This window comes from Metschnikowia bicuspidata, assembly GCF_001664035.1.
Source record: "Metschnikowia bicuspidata var. bicuspidata NRRL YB-4993 chromosome Unknown METBIscaffold_5, whole genome shotgun sequence".
Lineage (NCBI taxonomy): Eukaryota > Fungi > Ascomycota > Pichiomycetes > Serinales > Metschnikowiaceae > Metschnikowia > Metschnikowia bicuspidata.
In genome coordinates, this window is record NW_017387735.1 from 883,799 (window position 1) to 900,369 (window position 16,571).

The 16,571-nt window shown below is 41.2% G+C and overlaps 7 protein-coding genes and 1 non-coding gene across 8 annotated transcripts in view; 2 read left to right on the top strand and 6 right to left on the bottom strand.

Annotated features, from left to right (window-relative positions):
• Positions 1-1,327, top strand: part of METBIDRAFT_79393 (S-methyl-5-thioribose-1-phosphate isomerase) — a gene marked incomplete at both ends in the record, with an annotated part of 2,305 nt that extends 978 nt beyond the window's left edge. The window contains 2 exons of the mRNA XM_018859056.1: positions 340-1,111; positions 1,167-1,327. Coding sequence (XP_018710619.1) covers positions 340-1,111; positions 1,167-1,327 — 933 coding nt within the window. The remainder of the gene's footprint in view (positions 1-339; positions 1,112-1,166) is intronic.
• Positions 1,328-1,361: 34 nt separating this feature from the next.
• Positions 1,362-4,706, bottom strand: METBIDRAFT_79394 (uncharacterized protein; the record flags this gene model as incomplete). Its single annotated transcript, XM_018859057.1, has 1 exon — positions 1,362-4,706. One exon carries the CDS (start codon positions 4,704-4,706, stop codon positions 1,362-1,364), a length of 3,345 nt encoding a protein of 1,114 aa, XP_018710620.1.
• Positions 4,707-5,295: 589 nt separating this feature from the next.
• Positions 5,296-5,805, top strand: COX17 (copper metallochaperone). The gene has a single exon (XM_018856207.1). The coding sequence runs from the start codon at positions 5,428-5,430 to the stop codon at positions 5,614-5,616; it is 189 nt and encodes a 62-aa protein (XP_018710621.1). The 5' UTR covers positions 5,296-5,427; the 3' UTR covers positions 5,617-5,805.
• Positions 5,296-6,775, bottom strand: METBIDRAFT_33057 (uncharacterized protein). Its single transcript, XM_018856208.1, has one exon. It carries the CDS (start codon positions 6,670-6,672, stop codon positions 5,767-5,769), a length of 906 nt encoding a protein of 301 aa, XP_018710622.1. The 5' UTR covers positions 6,673-6,775; the 3' UTR covers positions 5,296-5,766.
• Positions 6,776-6,828: 53 nt separating this feature from the next.
• On the bottom strand, positions 6,829-9,984 carry REG1 (protein phosphatase regulator). The gene has a single exon (XM_018855058.1). The coding sequence runs from the start codon at positions 9,600-9,602 to the stop codon at positions 6,957-6,959; it is 2,646 nt and encodes an 881-aa protein (XP_018710623.1). The 5' UTR covers positions 9,603-9,984; the 3' UTR covers positions 6,829-6,956.
• An 819-nt stretch (positions 9,985-10,803) lies between these two features.
• Positions 10,804-10,877, bottom strand: METBIDRAFT_t191. The gene has a single exon. It is a non-coding gene; the product is annotated as a tRNA-Val (tRNA).
• Positions 10,878-11,909: 1,032 nt separating this feature from the next.
• On the bottom strand, positions 11,910-13,721 carry METBIDRAFT_79397 (uncharacterized protein; the record flags this gene model as incomplete). Its single annotated transcript, XM_018859058.1, has 2 exons — positions 11,910-13,126; positions 13,190-13,721. 2 exons carry the CDS (start codon positions 13,719-13,721, stop codon positions 11,910-11,912), a joined length of 1,749 nt encoding a protein of 582 aa, XP_018710624.1.
• Positions 13,722-15,014: 1,293 nt separating this feature from the next.
• Positions 15,015-16,571, bottom strand: part of KSP1 (putative serine/threonine protein kinase) — a gene marked incomplete at both ends in the record, with an annotated part of 3,214 nt that continues 1,657 nt past the window's right edge. Inside the window, 2 exons of the mRNA XM_018857832.1 lie at positions 15,015-15,590; positions 15,681-16,097. Of these exons, the coding sequence (XP_018710625.1) occupies positions 15,015-15,590; positions 15,681-16,097 (993 nt within the window). The remainder of the gene's footprint in view (positions 15,591-15,680; positions 16,098-16,571) is intronic.

The window sequence follows — 16,571 nt, forward strand, 5'->3', positions numbered from 1 at the left end:
AATGGTGTTCGGAGATTGATCTTCTGATCAGGCTCACAATGTTGGTCCTGCATGCTGGTGTCTTCTCGATCTGATTGATGTGAAAGCGTTGAAAACTTTCACATAGAAGATCATCAAAGAATGACTGGAAAAACACTCGAGGCAATTAAGTTTCTGAAGACCGATCTTCTGCTCCGGCTATTAGACCAGCTTAAACTCCCTTACACGACTTCTTACATAGAAATTAAGTCCATTGAAGATGCCTTTCAAGCTATCAAATTGATGCAAGTCAGGGGTGCCCCTGCAATTGCAATTACGGGGGCATTTGCCATCACAGTAGACACTGCTAATCAAATTAAGTCGGAGACAAACAAAACCATAAAGAATTTGGTCGCGGACATTGACTACTTAATTACCTCAAGACCTACTGCAGTCAACTTATCGAATGCATGCAACGAGATCAAGACCATGTTAACGCTGACCTTTGCGGAACTGAATACTTTGGATCAAAAAATTCTCGACGCCCTTTTTAAATATTCTGTGAAGTTGCATGAAGATGATTTACGAAACAACTACAAGATCGGCGAAAATGGTGTGAACTATATCGTCGAAACCTTAAGAAACCAGAAATTCACGGGTCCTTTTTCTATCATGACCATTTGTAACACAGGGTCATTAGCTACTTCAGGACATGGAACTGCTTTGGGAATCATTCGCTCCGTATACAGCGCGCTTTCTAGAGGAAATAGCAGCGAAGAGTTCTGGTTCGAGCATGCTTACCCTTTAGAAACTAGGCCATATAATCAGGGAGCCAAGCTTACCACCTATGAATTGCAATACGAACAAATACCATTCACTCTCGTCTGCGACAACATGGCTACTTCTTTGATTTCTTTATTGAAGAATGGAAAATCGGTGAAAGGCTCTATGGCACCTGTGAAATTTATCATCGCGGGAGCAGACAGAATAGTCAAGAATGGAGACTCGGCCAATAAAATCGGTACATATCAGCTAGCCGCAATTGCCAACCATTTTAACAAAGATCATCCAAAGAATGATCGGGAAAAAATTAAATTCATTATCGCAGCGCCCAATACCAATCGATCACCATACCCCAAATGGGGACGGCATTGTTATAGAAGAGCGGCCTAATAACGAACTTACAACCTTGAAAGGACCTTCTTTAGATGCACAGGGTAATGTTGGGGAAAAATTTACCATAGGCGTCGCAACACCAGGTATCGAGGTCTGGAATCCTGCCTTTGATGTAACACCTTGTGAGTTGATCGATAGCATCGTCACAGAAGATTGTGCTATCAAGAAAATAGATGGTCAATTTGTGCTTTAGTTGTTTACATTATTATTTGAATTGATTTTTGTGATTAGCCATTCGTGTTATCTTTTCTTTCGTCTGGAGATGCATTATCCGCCAGAACCTCTGTTTCAATACTGAGCGGCTCGTGATTGAGCTTTGTGTCGCTTTCCGAGCCGTTAGAATTTTTGGCGCCTGAATCCGCACTTTCATCATTTATTCTTTCAACTTCAGGTTTGGGACTTGTTTCTGCATTTTGTCTCATTTTTTCCTCCATTTTAGTATCTTCAATTGTTGGTAGAGAGTTTACGTTCTCCCATATCACCTGCCCTGAATTTCCGTATCCTTGAATTTCTCCAAGCTTGACCCTAAAGAAATCAACATCTTTGAGTATTGAGTGCTTTTCGTTAAAATCTTTAAGCTGTGGTAATTCTGCGCAAAAACAGTTTACAAGTATTTTCTTGTAATTGTCAAAAATCTGCAGCATGATTAGTTGACAGTCAACCAGACTCAAGTACTTTCCAATGACTTTCGATACAGTCAAGGTCTCTTTTACCAAAGTTTCCATGTAGGGCCGGCATTGTTGTGAACGGTCTCCTGATTTTGAAAGATCTAATGATTTTATAGCGTTACAATGCGACAACGTACGATCGTGCATTATGGAGACCAACTTGTTGACCAACTCATTCTTATGATCTTCAAAGTGTTTTATCGAAGTAGCAAATGTGGATTGGTCCAGTCCATCTTGAATTTTTTCTTGTTTCTCTGCAATGAGCTTGAAGATTTCGTCGATAGCCTCCGAATAAACTCTTAAAAAGTCAACAGTTTGGATACACAAGGCAAGATGCTTTGTCGTTATATGTTTGAGACCAGCTGTTCTCGTTGCACCCGCATTTAAGATAGCCAATGACACTCTCGAATTTAAAACCTTTAAGTAATTAAGCAAGTTTTGCATTATACTTGAGGCCTTGGGACCAAACATTTTGGAAAGTATGACGTAATCACCAGTAGTTTCAACAACGTTGGTGATGAGTTGAGGAACATAATATGAGTTCTCTTTCACCCTAATTTTTGTAATAGAGCTTTGCAGAGTGGGTTTTTTCGACAGTGAAGACCCCGATGAAGTTTCATCTTCATATATATCTAGCATCTTTTTGGTCCATTCAGTTCCGTCGAAGCCTTCACCTGTTCTCACAAACTCTGAATATGATATAACCTTGTCTACAACTTCTTGGGAGTTGACAAGCTCGGGACCTGTAAATTCTTTCCATGTTTCTTTATCACAGATACTTGCTAATTGCTTGACAGAATTGGAATGAAAACGGTGAATGAAATAGCCCACGTGATTTTTGATCCACTCGTTTAATGATCGACCAAGTTCGGACATATTAAAACCGGGATTAATAGATTCACATTCCAGGAGATAAGTCGAGGATATCAGAAACAATGACAAATACTCATCAATAGGTAAATCTCCAAGCTGTTCCAGTCTCACATTCAAAACTTTAACCAATCTCACTTGTGTGATTTCAATGGCTTTATTTATGGAATCAGTGATATCTAAAGACATCACGTCAACATCTTCAGATTTGTTGATGGGAAGGGATGTCAAAGACAAGTCCAACAAGAGTTTTTGATGAATTGTCAAGCGCCTTAGGCATTCTGATAAATGCGAATATATGGCTTTGATCATCCGACTAAAGGCTGAATTGCTTAACGTCTTGATATTTTCCGACAAGGTTCCTCTCTGGACATCTGACCCTCTTACACTTTGTTTGGTTTCTTGTGAAAGCGAAATATCAGCCTCAGAGTTATTGGATGAGGCCGAAGCTTCCATGGCAAACTGGGATCTGTTATTAAATAACGGATTGTTCTCTGTTGGCAATCCGTGTCTAATGATGGCTTTAACTTCACTAACGATTCTAGCCCGGTACTCGGCAAATGCTTCAACTAAACATCCTGATTTGATCAAGTTTTGTATAAATAGGTGAAGCGCTTTCTTCGTTTCAGCTTCTATTTTCATGAAGGACATGTTTGTAGACGGTTGATTGTATTCTCTTGCTCTGTAGCTTGTGGCATACATTCTGTTGATGGTTTCTTTTGGGGAAACAGACTTGTAATGAGTGCGCAAGTCTTCGACAAGCAAGCTTAAAAATTCATCAATGTAGCCCCTGCTACAAGCATGCTTTAATTCACGCAAAGTCAATATGCTACTTCTTAAAGCAGGAAGGCCTCTCAATTTTATCAAGGGATACTTATAGCTTGTATGGGGGGACATTGTTTCACCTTCAAAATGGTTTTCGTACTCTATCCCATCGATCAAGTTCTCGGTTCGAGTGATTGTTTCAAGACACTCAATGTTATTTTTTTCTGTGAAACATTTTTTTGCTTTATCAATTTCTTTCAAGACTGCCTTTAGTTGGAGAAGAGATGTTTCAAGATGGTTAACACTTCTAGATTCATCCAATGTGTTCAAGACTTCAAGACCAGCTTTCGATTGAGAGTTTTCGAGAAGATTGAGTTTAAGTTTGATAGTTTCAAGCTTTTGAACACACGCTTTGGATTGAGTTTTGATGGACTTTATATCGCCAAGGGTAGTAAAGAACGAATCAGATGTTTTTGATATCTCTGAAATCAATTGCATTTCCACATAGTCCAAATACTTCAACAAGTTCTCCTGTACCTCTGTGTTATGCACTAGTTGAGTCGTATCCGGAAATTCGGAGTCCTGCAAGATCTTGGATTGCTGCATCACTCTACGAAAAATCCTAGGGTCGTCAAGACGAAAGTGTGGATCTTCAAAGATCTCGGGAATTTCAAGGCTTTCATTGTCATCTGTAGTTCCCGCTTGCGAAATCGATTTATCGATGTTTTTGTACAGCTCGGAAAAAGTCGATAGAATATCAGCTGTGAGTGGATTATAACTCAGTTCGAACGATCCGTACTCTTCGCTCACGCCATCGATGAGTTGTCTCGTAAAAACATCAAAGGCGACTTTTTCTTTGAGCGGCTGAAGTTTAATGGGAGGTATATCCTTTGTTGATGGTTTAATAAGATTGTACACAGTTTGCGTTCCTCCATTGACAGTTACTTGAGATCGCAACGCCTTGTTCAGCTTTACTCTGGCAGCGTCTAGGGCTTGGGTTAAGTCGAAGATGGAGTTGGGCCCTAGTATGGACGACGAATTAAATGAAGGCTCATCTTCTTGGCCTGTGCCTTGCTTAAGAATGTTGAAATAATTGATATAGCCAGGGTTCCCGTCTATGCTTGTTCGTAGGCTTGAGAAGATCGATTCGGACTGTTTCTGTCGTGAATCGCCAGAAAATTCCGATTCGAGTGCTATGTCATCATTTATATTTATATCCGTATCCTCAGAAAGCCCATCGAGGCTTTGACGTGCCATCTCTGTATCCATGTTGTCGAAACACCTGGACGATTGAATTCGAACCATTAACTGTCGCGATCACTGTTGTGAGTGGGGTGCGACATGCAGGCGAGTATGCCTGCTTTGTGGTCTGAAGCCGTACAATTTAGGACTCTTGAATATATGACTTACTTGTTATTAAAAAATTAAAGTCTTGTCTATTAAAATGCTTTTTAGAAATACCTCGAGCAAGAAATATGTTGCAACTCCGAAATATGGAATTAATGTGTCAATTTGGAATGTTATAATTTTTGCTCTTCCGCGATAACATTCTCAAATCATCATCTTCTTCTTAACTAATCGGATCATAAATCTTTTAATTCCACACTAAAGAACTTAAAACAGGTCCCATTTTGTAGTTGGATACAATAGATATTCAAGTTTATACTGGCGTGATACATGAGGTTTAGACAAGAAGCAAAAATAACCCACTTCTAACTTTCAACAGACAAATTAATATCCATAACCATCTAACACGTAAGGGAGGAAGTAGGTCACTAAATGCAAATATTCAGACAAGTATAAAAAAATACTTTCAGGCTTCAATTTTGCATCTGGCTCATATGTGCATGAGAAAGTTGGGAGGTAAGGCAAACTCTAGACGAGCACAATATTTGAGTTTTGCCATCGTTCCTGCAGAACCACGTACCATTACTCAGACTTAAAGGCGTAGTTACGAACACCTAGCCTTAATTCTTCTAGCGTCAGAAAAATGTCCGAACAAGCTCAAACAAACAAATCTGAAACTTCCAACAAACCAAAGCCATGCTGTGTGTGCCTTGATGAGAAGAAGGCCCGTGATGAGTGTCTTTTATTTAGCGGTGAAGAAGATGGAAAATGTCAAGAGTTCATTGACAAGTACAAAATTTGCATGAAAGGCTTCGGCTTCAAGACCAACTAAAACAAATCATTTTGCCTGAGAGCCTCTGTGTGGCAAGAGACCGAAGCCAACTGCACGTACTTGTAGATATCATACTCAAAGAATCTAGGAACAGAGGCTAATTCGGAATGTATCATGTAAATAGAGATAAAAATGAATTTTGTTTAAACATTATGATATAGACATATATTTTTGCCTTGCCCGATCCCCGCTGGTTCTTCCCAAGACCAGAGTCAGCCCATCCATGGGTGATGTGACAAGAGAGTTTCGCTCGTTGTCAAATTTATGGTTCAGTTCGTGTATCTCCTTCTTTTGAATAATGTTGTCAACTAAAATCAATTGTAAACAATTCATGAACACTGGAACAACAAACATTACAACAAATATTTCAAACTCGTTAGGGTATTCATCTAGCCATGATAAGATGATATGGCTAGTGATCCACAAAAGCTGGGTCTCAAAGCATTCCACTAAGCCATACAATGCAAGTTTAGTTATCATAAGAGATCCAAAATAGAGTGCTAATTGCTTCAAGAAAGCCTTGAAAGACGGGCGATGCACGTCCGGGCCGTATTCTCCACTCTCAATTTGTGTAATACCGAGGTAGTCCTTACAGAGAAGACTCACAAATAGAAGCACTAGATATAGAATGTATACACCAATAGTGCAATCTAGAACAATGCTCAAGAAGTACCAATCACATGGGTCTCCAGTGCATTCATTGCTTTCATCGCATACCCCACGTGCGCTCTTCGAGAAAACTTGACTAGGCAGCGATTTCAAGATGGATAGTATAAGATTAAAAACATGAACGCCAAAGGACCCCACAACTTGCTTAGATACATCGTAAAACCAAACCTGCCACGTCCGGCGGACAGGGTTTTCGTAAAATCGCTTTATAATGAGGGACAGCAAGCATAGTAGCCCCAAGAACGCTTGCGTTAAGAGTGAAAATGTGCCCACCAACTCACATTTTCCATCGCTATCGCTGTTTTCCAGGGAAGTGTATGTACTTATAGTCGGTAGAGAATATGAAAATAGAGATAATACCGCCACGCGAGCGAAGTCTTTCAACATATTTTGAGAATCTCGAAAATCAATCGTCGCTTTTGAGTTTTGGCACAAGTCGTGAGAGGCACTGGTGTCTAGTCAGACAAAAGATTCAAGACATGGTATAACAGATTGCGAAACGAAGGTATATTTTCATCACCATCTGATTTGGAATTTTCTACTCTATGAAAAAAATGTGGAAATGAGATGAAATAAATTTGATAACATTCTTGCTGTTAAAATAGAGCGCCTGCTCCATCTATAGACATTTAAATGCGATGTACTATTAAATGCGATGTACTAAGTTTCTTTTAGCCCAGATTACCTTTATTCCAACTCCCCAAGAAGTTCGTCATTGTCAGACTTTTTTTACCTTTTTGACTGTCATCTCCCTCTGGACTTGGTACAGTAATACCATTTTTTCCTGCGACCTCATATAATGACAGATAACTCGTACGGCTGAGGCCGTTATCAGCCGCAGCAGGTGTTTCAACATTTTCTAAATCTTCATCAGTATCACTCTCTGAATCAAATATGAAAGACTTCTTCACCGACCGCGCATCCTTTTTGCTTCCCAGAAAGACGCACGCAGATGTTGTATGGGGAGGAAGAGCAGTGGCTTTTGCTTGCACTGGTGGTGACTGATTTCCCGAGAATGATGTTTGTGTGTGTGGTGTTCGAGGTGCAGAATTTTCAGCGTTCAAGTTAAAAAAAGAACGGCATAGTGAACTGGTGTCATCGACATTGGTCATAGTATCTCCGAAAAATTGCCCCGAAAGAGAGTTTGACGAATGTGGCTGCTTGGAGAGAGCCGATGACGAATAGTTCGGGTTAATTGATGTTATATGCTTCGCATCAGGTTCTGGGTCCTCAATCACGCGCTGAGGATAGTGCAGTTCTTCCAGGTTGTTGGAGGTCAAAGGTAGTCCGAAAACCAGTTGAGCCAACGATTGGCTCGAATTTTTTGCACTGATCGAAATGCATCCTTCGTCATCTGAATCAGAACTATCTTCACTTGACAGAGATTCAAGTGAAAGGTTTCTTTGAACTTTGCTCTTGGTGGCAGAATCATCTAAACACGATATTGGCAATCTTTCTTTATGATCCTCATCCACCAATATGGGCAGCTGAATAATGTTTGCAATGAATTCTGGGTTACTGGTAGTGATGCCGCCCAAGTCCTCATTCTCAATGATTTCGTAATCAAAGTTTGATCCCACTGTTATGTTCTCAGGAACATCAACAACATCTGGCACTTTGCTTTTAGAATTATCCCCATAAACGGCATGATTTGCATCTACTTGATAGACCGTATTATAATCATAATAGTAGTCATATCCTCTGCTGGAGTTGCTGTCCACGTTATGCGAGATGCTTGATGTATAGGGGTTACTGTCATCACTATCTTCATCATAAGAGCCATAGTTCAACGTCGTGGGAGGCAATAAATGAATTGTTTTAATAGATTTGGAATTTGTAGTGGATGGGGTTTCAGAGCATTCATCGGCATAATTAGAGGCCAGCTTGTCGCTAAGTTGAGATGATAACCCCGGAAGCCTTCCTGCTAATTGTGCAGAAGATGGCGAGCGAACATTGAGGAAAAATCCACCCTCATCGTCGTCATCATCATCGTCATCATCGTCATCTTCATGATAATCATCTGCATGGTCAATACCTTCAGAATTATAACCATCGTATGAGTAGTTCTCTTCCTCTTCGTAGTCATAGTCATTTGTATCATCATCGTAGTCGTCATAGTCATTGTCACCGAGATGTGGATCGTCAATCGCGATACATTGTTGGACTTCGTCATTGAAATGAATGTGACGTTTTTCTTTCACCGGCAGTCGAGATGAGTCTTTTTGGAGCAAGCTCGAATGCGTAATTACACTCGTACCTCCTGAATGGAGCTGGTCACTGATATTGGGTGGTTTAGAAACAGCCTTTGACTCAGTAGGTGAAGACTTTTGGCCTTCGGATAAATCCAAGGAACTGTTATTCGTCGAGTCTGAGCCGGACGCAGTTTTGTATTGCGAATTGAGTTTTGCTGAGATCACATCATAGTCAAAGTACTCAGGAGGCTTTTCTGAACCAGATTTCTCCGACGCGTCTCTTCTTGCTTGCGCAGCAGCATCCTCCCGTCGGGTCTGCTCCTGCTCTGCTCTGGCAGTTGCAATCTCCAATTTTAATAGATTCAGATGGCTGATCATAATGTCCTCCATTGTTCTTCTCTTTAAAATTGGCTTAGGTCCGTGGGTCTTTCTTGCTATGGAAATGTCACCAGCTACCACGCTGCTTGCTGTGCTGAAAGAACGAGAATCCTCGGGCGCAGGAGTATGGTCATGATCATGATCATCATCATCTACGATGGGACCATAAAGCCACGTCACGTCACTTTCTTTTGACCAGTTTACTTCTTCAGGACTAATGGTTTTTAAGTTGGAGCGTCTTTGCGCCCAAGTTCTCCAGCTTGCATTCTCCAATCGTGCTGCATTTGCAACGTTCTTTCTCCTCAGAATAACATATCGCCACGATTTAGAAATATCAGACACATCCCACTTATGTGACAAGTAGTCGACATGGCGCGAAGGCTCTACTACTAAATCAGAATCATCATGTGGGAGGATGTCTGGGCTAGTGAGGAAAGCAGGGTGTGCAGTGAGGACAGGAGAAGACGAATCATCGACAGGGTTGGCCTGTGAGGAAACGACTTCATCATTTGAACTGCTGTTATTGCTCGTGGGGTGATTTTCCGACTTTTCGTTTTCCCTCTCCGCATTTTGTTTCTCTATGTTATTTTGCTGTTGTTCTGAGTCAATAAACTCATCGAGCAACCCAAGTGAACGGGTCCTTTTCAACTTGAAGGTTGTATTTTGGAAGTGGTCATCGTCATCTGCATCGACATGTTGAGATGTGGTTGCGCCCCCACAAAATATTTCACCTGAATTGGATGCCATCTTGATGGTCGGGAAAGTGCTGATTGGACAATAAATGTGTAGTGTACTCTTTTGGCGAAAGGATTGTTGTTATTTCGTGCCCCGAAAGAATCGAGAGTAAGGGTTACGATCTGTTCACTTTTATTATTCACTTGTAATAGGATCTGTGAATCCTAAGAGAAAAAAAAAAAAGAAAACAACAACGCCAAAACAACACAAGCTTCTTAGGCTTGTTACCAAATCAAAATTCAAGGCACGTTCTAATGACACAAAATGGTGATGTATCAAGGTGTTCTTTCGTTGTCGGGGAAACAGGAACTATACCACAGACTTAAGGCTAAAGCAACTTGGGTGAATCAGATGGAAAAGTTGACCCTTGTGAATATCAGCAAAAGAAATCCAGGATGACAATAATCCGATCTTAAATGACAAAGCTTTTCTTGAGTGTGCTTTGTGGCCAGCTAGAAGTCTGAAAGTGGAGCTCTAAGGGAAATTTAGTGAGTTGAATGGATGGGACCGGCCTGCCGTGGTGCACACCCGTACACCATGTATATACGCTGACGGATTTGGAAGTCCAATTGAGAGGTTCGTGTAAACACGAGTTGTGATGAAAAAGGAAGAACTATTTTCCCCAGGCCAATTAAGTCTGGAACTACGCTTAGGGATCAAAATTCTAGCTGCTAACTGCTGGTGCTGAGATTTCTAATGAGGGCTCAGTATTTGGTTGCTGTAGGGGGTATGCAAACGCCGCTCCACTACTGAAATTGGCTGACTCCGGTCCATGTCACGTGTGCCACCATATCTCACAAATATTCAGGGCGAACACCCAAATTGTGGGGAACATGACTCGGTAAGAATTACGGCGCGCGAATGTTCCTTGATATGAGTCGTTCCACCAATCTCTGTTTTGGTGAATATGAAGAATATGCCTTCTTACAACAACACAAAATTTGAATAAAAATCCACTCATGCGTACGTAGGAATTTTTTTTTTGGAGGTGAAGAATATGGAAAAGCTGAATGTCTATTTGTGATCGATTTGGTAGTTGACGGGCGTGTGCGAAAAGGAGTGCCCCATTCCGCGTTTTCCCGGGACAGAAAGTATAATACACCCTGCGCGCCTGAAGGTATCTTTGGCCACCGGTTCTTTCCACTGACAAAAACACCAACTATCACTTGAAATGGATATTCTGGAACATTAAAATTCTTTCATGGTGAAAAAATGATTTCGCCCAGGATCGAACTGGGGACGTTCTGCGTGTTAAGCAGATGCCATAACCAACTAGACCACGAAACCATCTGTGGGATTATGCACTCTTAGTTTATTTAAATGTGTCAACCCGATTCAGTCACGTGCTAGGTTGTAGCCTTTTGGGCCTTGGCCAACGCTGGAGGACGACGCCTGAATCGATAAGGCTTGCAACTAAACTGTTTGTTTTTTCACATATATATTATTTATATAGTTTTGCCGCTTTAATCAGATGAATCTACCAAAGAAAAAAGCTTCGTAGTATCGTGGAAAATAAAGAGCGGTGTATGAAAATTCTAAAATCAGTCGAGAATTTATTGAAATGTATTCTAAACTTTCTTGTCTAAATTTATTCGATACAAGGCACGGCGTACGAGCTGACGTGAATTAAAGTAAACGTTGTCAAAATTGCACAATCGTCGTGATCTTTTTATAGCCCAATTAGTATCTCAAGATAGTCTGAGGTCAGAATGTCTTCTTTGGAACAATTGGCAATTGACAATATGAAGGGTAGATTTTATCTATTTTAAACATTATCCAAAAGACAGTGGAGAAGGCAAATCCTCACCTATTTCACTATACATCATCTGACACAGACAAAAACATGTATATGTCTATCCATGACCCCCTGGAGCACGAAAGACCCAGATCATACTAAAGTAGCCTCGGACATTCCTTGCCCGTAGTGCGGTTCTTTTGACACTTGTCTTCATATCTTTTGTTTTGAAGAAACAAATGTATTGAAGGATACCGCTGGCCTGGAGGGGCCAAAATTGAAAACCTTAATACACTCCCATATATGGATCATTCGATCTTTTCACGAACGTTTGAGGAAATTTATACTGTTTCCAAACTTTGAGTGCGATTTATATCCTACATTGAAAAAACTTGACGACAAAATACACTTGCCCTCAAGGAATTGGGGAAAATCGAGCAGAGCTTTGATGCAAAATATGTCATCTTTTGGCAAACAATCAAGAGAATATCCTCCTGTCACCTCACGAGATCCGTGATTCTAAAATTTGGCATTTATTCTTCAAGTATATGCGAACTCTTCGCTCATTTATATTATCAGCAGTATCAATATTGCTCAACAAACCATCCCAAATCATTAGTTTTTCTTTCGATGATATCCTGAAAATAATCGTAAGGATCTTTTCTGGTTAAAGTTAATTTGGGATAGTCGTGGACAGTCTCTGCAGCAGACCTATCGATGTCCGAGTCAAACATATCATGACATTTCGCAGCGTCGTGCACAATCTTAAATTCGTCTTCTATCCAGCTTGACTTGCATTCATTTGATAAAGCGCGGGTCCCCAGAGAATTTGGATTGAGAACACATCCCCTAGAATCCTCTGTGTCAGGAATCCAAAGCTTAAGCTGCTTGTCGTAATGGTGGCCATTAAACAGAAGTCTTGAGGTGAATGAGTCCGATCCATACTTGCGCAGTAATATTGACAGAATATTGTTAGGGATATAGACAGGCGAGTCTTCGAAGTACGTAAGTCTGATTGGTAAAATTTCATCAAGAATGTGCCAGTTCCAGTTTTTGCAATGTACTGGAATGGCTCTCATTTTTTCTTCATCAGAAAGCGATGATAATAAAGATTGGGGAGGCTGGTCACCAGTGTGTGCCAACACACTGATATCAATATAGAGACCCGTGTTGATTTCGATGAATCTAGCATCGATGAAATTACGACCATTGCCTTGTCGGGTATATGTGGGAGAAACCTCGAAAAGGTATTTGGCGTTTCCGTATCTAGGATTTTCGGTGATTATTGTGGAGTTGAACCTTCTCGAAAGTTTGTCCAATTGGGCAATGGGGATTTGGATATCAACGTCAGTATCCCAAGGCAAGTTTACACCGTTATAAGCCCACCCAAGAAGTGAACCATAATTTACCCATGTGTTCACGCCACTCGTCTCAGAAAACTGGAACCATGCTCTAACCATATGCTGGATAACACTTTGACGTTCCTTGCTGGAAATGAAGCGTTTGAAAAAAGGGAAGGAAGTGTGATGCGAGCGTCCGGCAACGATATCTGAGTATATCCAGGGGTACTTGAAGAAGCGGTCAGCCAGATCAACCATCAAATTTGAGGCCTCAAGAAACTTTAAGTGCTCTTTATCTTCCACCAGAATTTCTCGAATTGCAGAAGCTTCCTTTAAAGATAAGATTTCTTTGTCGATGTCGAAATTGAAATCTTGCGGACTTATGTCAATAGATTTGCGAACAGGTTGATATTTAAGAAACTTGATAGTCTTGGAGAATTTTTCTTCAGCATCTAGTAGTGCTGTTGAATTAGCCATCTCGACCAACTTGTCTTTCGTGTGAGTGGATGCAAAGAGTTGCTCACCCAATCTTCTCTTGCCCGTGACAGGAAGTTCGAAATATCCCGTATCAGTTGCAACAAGTATGCGTTTTGGAATGTCTTTGACACAGTAGAGGTTGGTCATGGCGCGATTGACTTTGGTGTCGTAAGACTCCATGAAGTAGGGGTTTACCTGTGAAAATTTGCATAGGCCCAGTTCACACGCGCCATCAGGGTTATATTCTCTTGCTTTTTCCAAGTATGAGTTACCTGGAGACAAGTTTACCCAGTCATCCCAGTGAAAATAGATACCATTTTGATTGTCTAATAGGGAGGTTCGTTGAAGCGCTCTTCCCCCAAGAGACGACGATGTGGATTTTGACTGAATATACGAAAAGAGTTCGTATGTGATGGCTCGCGGATCAAATTTGGATTTTGCTTGCAATTCTATAGATATGTCATCGAGTAGGTTGTCTGATATGTCTTTGAAGAGTGAGTTGATGAAAGAAAGTAGGAAGCATAACAAAATCAACACAACAACCGCGATCCTCTTTTGATAAAACTTCGTGAATGACATGCCAAATCAGCAGTGCTTTGGTCAAAAGATTGTGAGCGGAGGACCTTGAAATATGAAATTGACGAAATGCAATAGCAGGGGTAGAAGAAGACGACTTGGCGTCACGTCTAAATAGCCAACGCCTGAGAATGCTCTTTTCGCGCAGGCCCAGGGCTGAGCAGCCGTGGCTCCGGTAGAAGATTGTATCCTGTATATGACAGTTTGCTCTGTTTAAAAAAGATTGGGTGAGCACCACAAGTTGAACTCTTTTCATTGCGGGGCTGTGACTCATCTATCATCACTTTCGGACACTACTTTATTACAACAGAATTTGGTTTAAAAGCTTTGAGAAGCACACTTTTTGGATTTGTGGTGAGCTCACCAATCCTATTCCAGGTTGATACATTCTCTATCTTAGCCTTGCATGTACGGTCCTGTCTATTAGTGAAAATTCTTTCATTATGTACAGACCGGAGTTTGTGTTCTTCCCGCGTTTATGGGGCTTGCATACTTCCGTCAGGCTGTGCATTGGTCCAAGTGCAAGAGGTATTGGGTGAAGATCTGTCGTATGGGTCTTCGTTAAAAAATCTAATCAGCTTCATGTCGAAAAGTGTGCAGAGCACTTTAAAAATACACGTGGATTTTGGTTGTAGCAAAAGAACAAAAATAAGATTTCGAAAAACGCCCCGCGGTCACACGCGAGTACGAGATCAAGGCTTCGCTATTGTTATCTGGAGTTTCTTGTCCGAAATGCAAGTACGCGGGCGTGTTCTAAGATAGATAGGGGCCTCAATCGTTGGATGGTTCACACAGGATTCGTGTGCGGTTCTTCAGACAGGAACCGTTGGGTTCTCCAGACGATCCGTTAAGTATATCCAAACATGTAAGACAAAGAGTAAATGACTAGTCACATCTGTTTCAGAAGCGAATTCCCTTCAATATGTTGTACAGATAAAGCTCGAAGGGACTTTTTTGTCTTCTTGAGTCTTGTCTATCTTTACGAGCTGTACTGAAGATCGCATGTCATAAATTTTTATTATGTTCGCGAATCCATGTCGCGCTCGCAATTGCGTACGCGATGCGCTGAAAGATTCCGAAAATGATGGCTCAGAGGCAACCCCTAGAATATCTGATATGCTACAAATCCTTCCAATATTACACTTATTATTGTCGTTTTTTATTCATAAGACCAGTCATCTAAAAGCCCAGGGAGTTATGGGGGTCAAGTGATATGTAAACCTATGCGGTGCTCAAGTCAAAAAAAAACCATTGATTTTTTTCTGTTATAACTTGTAGTTCTAAATTGATGTAATCTTAGTTTTCCCAGTCTCTTTTAAAGAGCCAGTTTTCCCCAGGGACACTTCTAGACGCTTCTTGGTTCAACAAGGTTTGCAGAAGTCCTGCGAAAGGAGACCCGTTCGGAATGATGGAGCGACGCTTATCAGCCACTATACCCATGGAGCTTCTTCTAAAAGGAGGAACGTATTTCCCAGGCGTCCCGTGGTTAATGTTATCAGTCTTAATCATTGATGCTCTCCGGGAGTCTCCATCGCTCCCGTGGTAATGCGCTTCCTGCGACAAATCCGAGAAAAATGAATGATTATCCTGTACCCGAAATGACAGCCTGCATGACAGGTTCAATTCATTCTTTCTAGGATCATTTTCATGGTAATCATCCTCTAAAACAAACACTTCACCGTCTGTCAATGCCAAGTGATCAATCTCTTCACTTACCTCATCGACTGATAATGGATTCATTCTGCAATGAGGGGATCTCAAGAATGGTGGGACATACTTCCCAGCATTTTTACTTCCCCATTGAGCTGATGCGGGGGAGCATCCATTTGGAAGTGGTGTATGGTGTGGAGGGGAAGATGCCATGTAAGGCGCCTGTGATAAGGGGTTTGCAGATGTCGGTCTGGATTGTCTCCGCATCTTTCCTTGGTGATTTCGCTTAGACTGATGGTCATGGCCATTAACATGATTAGCACCATTATTGAAAGGTTGAAAGACTGAGCCTCTTTTTTTCCATGACTGTTTTTTTCTTCCTGAATTCCATACCTTTTTCTTTTTTTCATACGCACGATGCAGATCACTGATCTCTTTCTGCTCGCCGTACTTATCCATGTAATGCGAAAACACGCTTCTTGGAGTAAAGAAATCCTCACGCCGGAACCTATTTCCTTGACTGTTACTATGGCTATTGTAACTGCCATGATTCTTCTGTGAAGCAAAAAAAGTGCCATTTTTGTTGTAGGAGGCAACTCCAAATGGTTTTCTCGTGTTTCTAATTTGCAGTGTGCCACCGATCGGTATGGGTTTAGCATTGGTGGTTGGCGAAAGTAAGGCATCTGCGCGTCGATTATGGGGCATAACCTCGTCTTCCCTTGCAGATGTCTCGGTATCAATTGCCAGAGTCAACTCGCTATCCATTGCCTCATCTATTGACAAAGTTATATGTTCCTCTAAGCCATGATCAGGAAGTAGGATCTTGACTTGATCATCTTGAAAGCTGGGCGGATCTCTTACATCCGTAGATGCACTTTGAGATATTTCGGGTTCGAAAGGAAACGTGTCCCTGGATTGAGTCAAGTCTTCCAACAGATTAGGTTCTTCTACTTCATCTTCGTAACCGTTGTCCTCATATTCAGCTTCATTTTCTTCTTCACTGTGTAATGCCCAATACTCCTCGTCAATGGTGAAGTATTTTAAGCTCTTAAGCTCAGCACGAAAACTTTCCAAGTCACGATTCGAAGGGTCCATTGTGAGACAAAAGCGCAAGGAACTAAACATTTCACCAGTCATTGAACTGAAAAAATCGAACAATGCTTCTCTATTGGCAGAAAATTGCAAGAACCGCTTATCAGTATA

Excerpts from the sequence above, each read along its gene's own strand:
- REG1 (XM_018855058.1), bottom strand. The coding sequence starts at position 9,602 with ATGGCATCCAATTCAGGTGAAATATTTTGTGGGGGCGCAACCACATCT.
- COX17 (XM_018856207.1), top strand. The coding sequence starts at position 5,428 with ATGTCCGAACAAGCTCAAACAAACAAATCTGAAACTTCCAACAAACCA.
- METBIDRAFT_33057 (XM_018856208.1), bottom strand. The coding sequence starts at position 6,672 with ATGTTGAAAGACTTCGCTCGCGTGGCGGTATTATCTCTATTTTCATAT.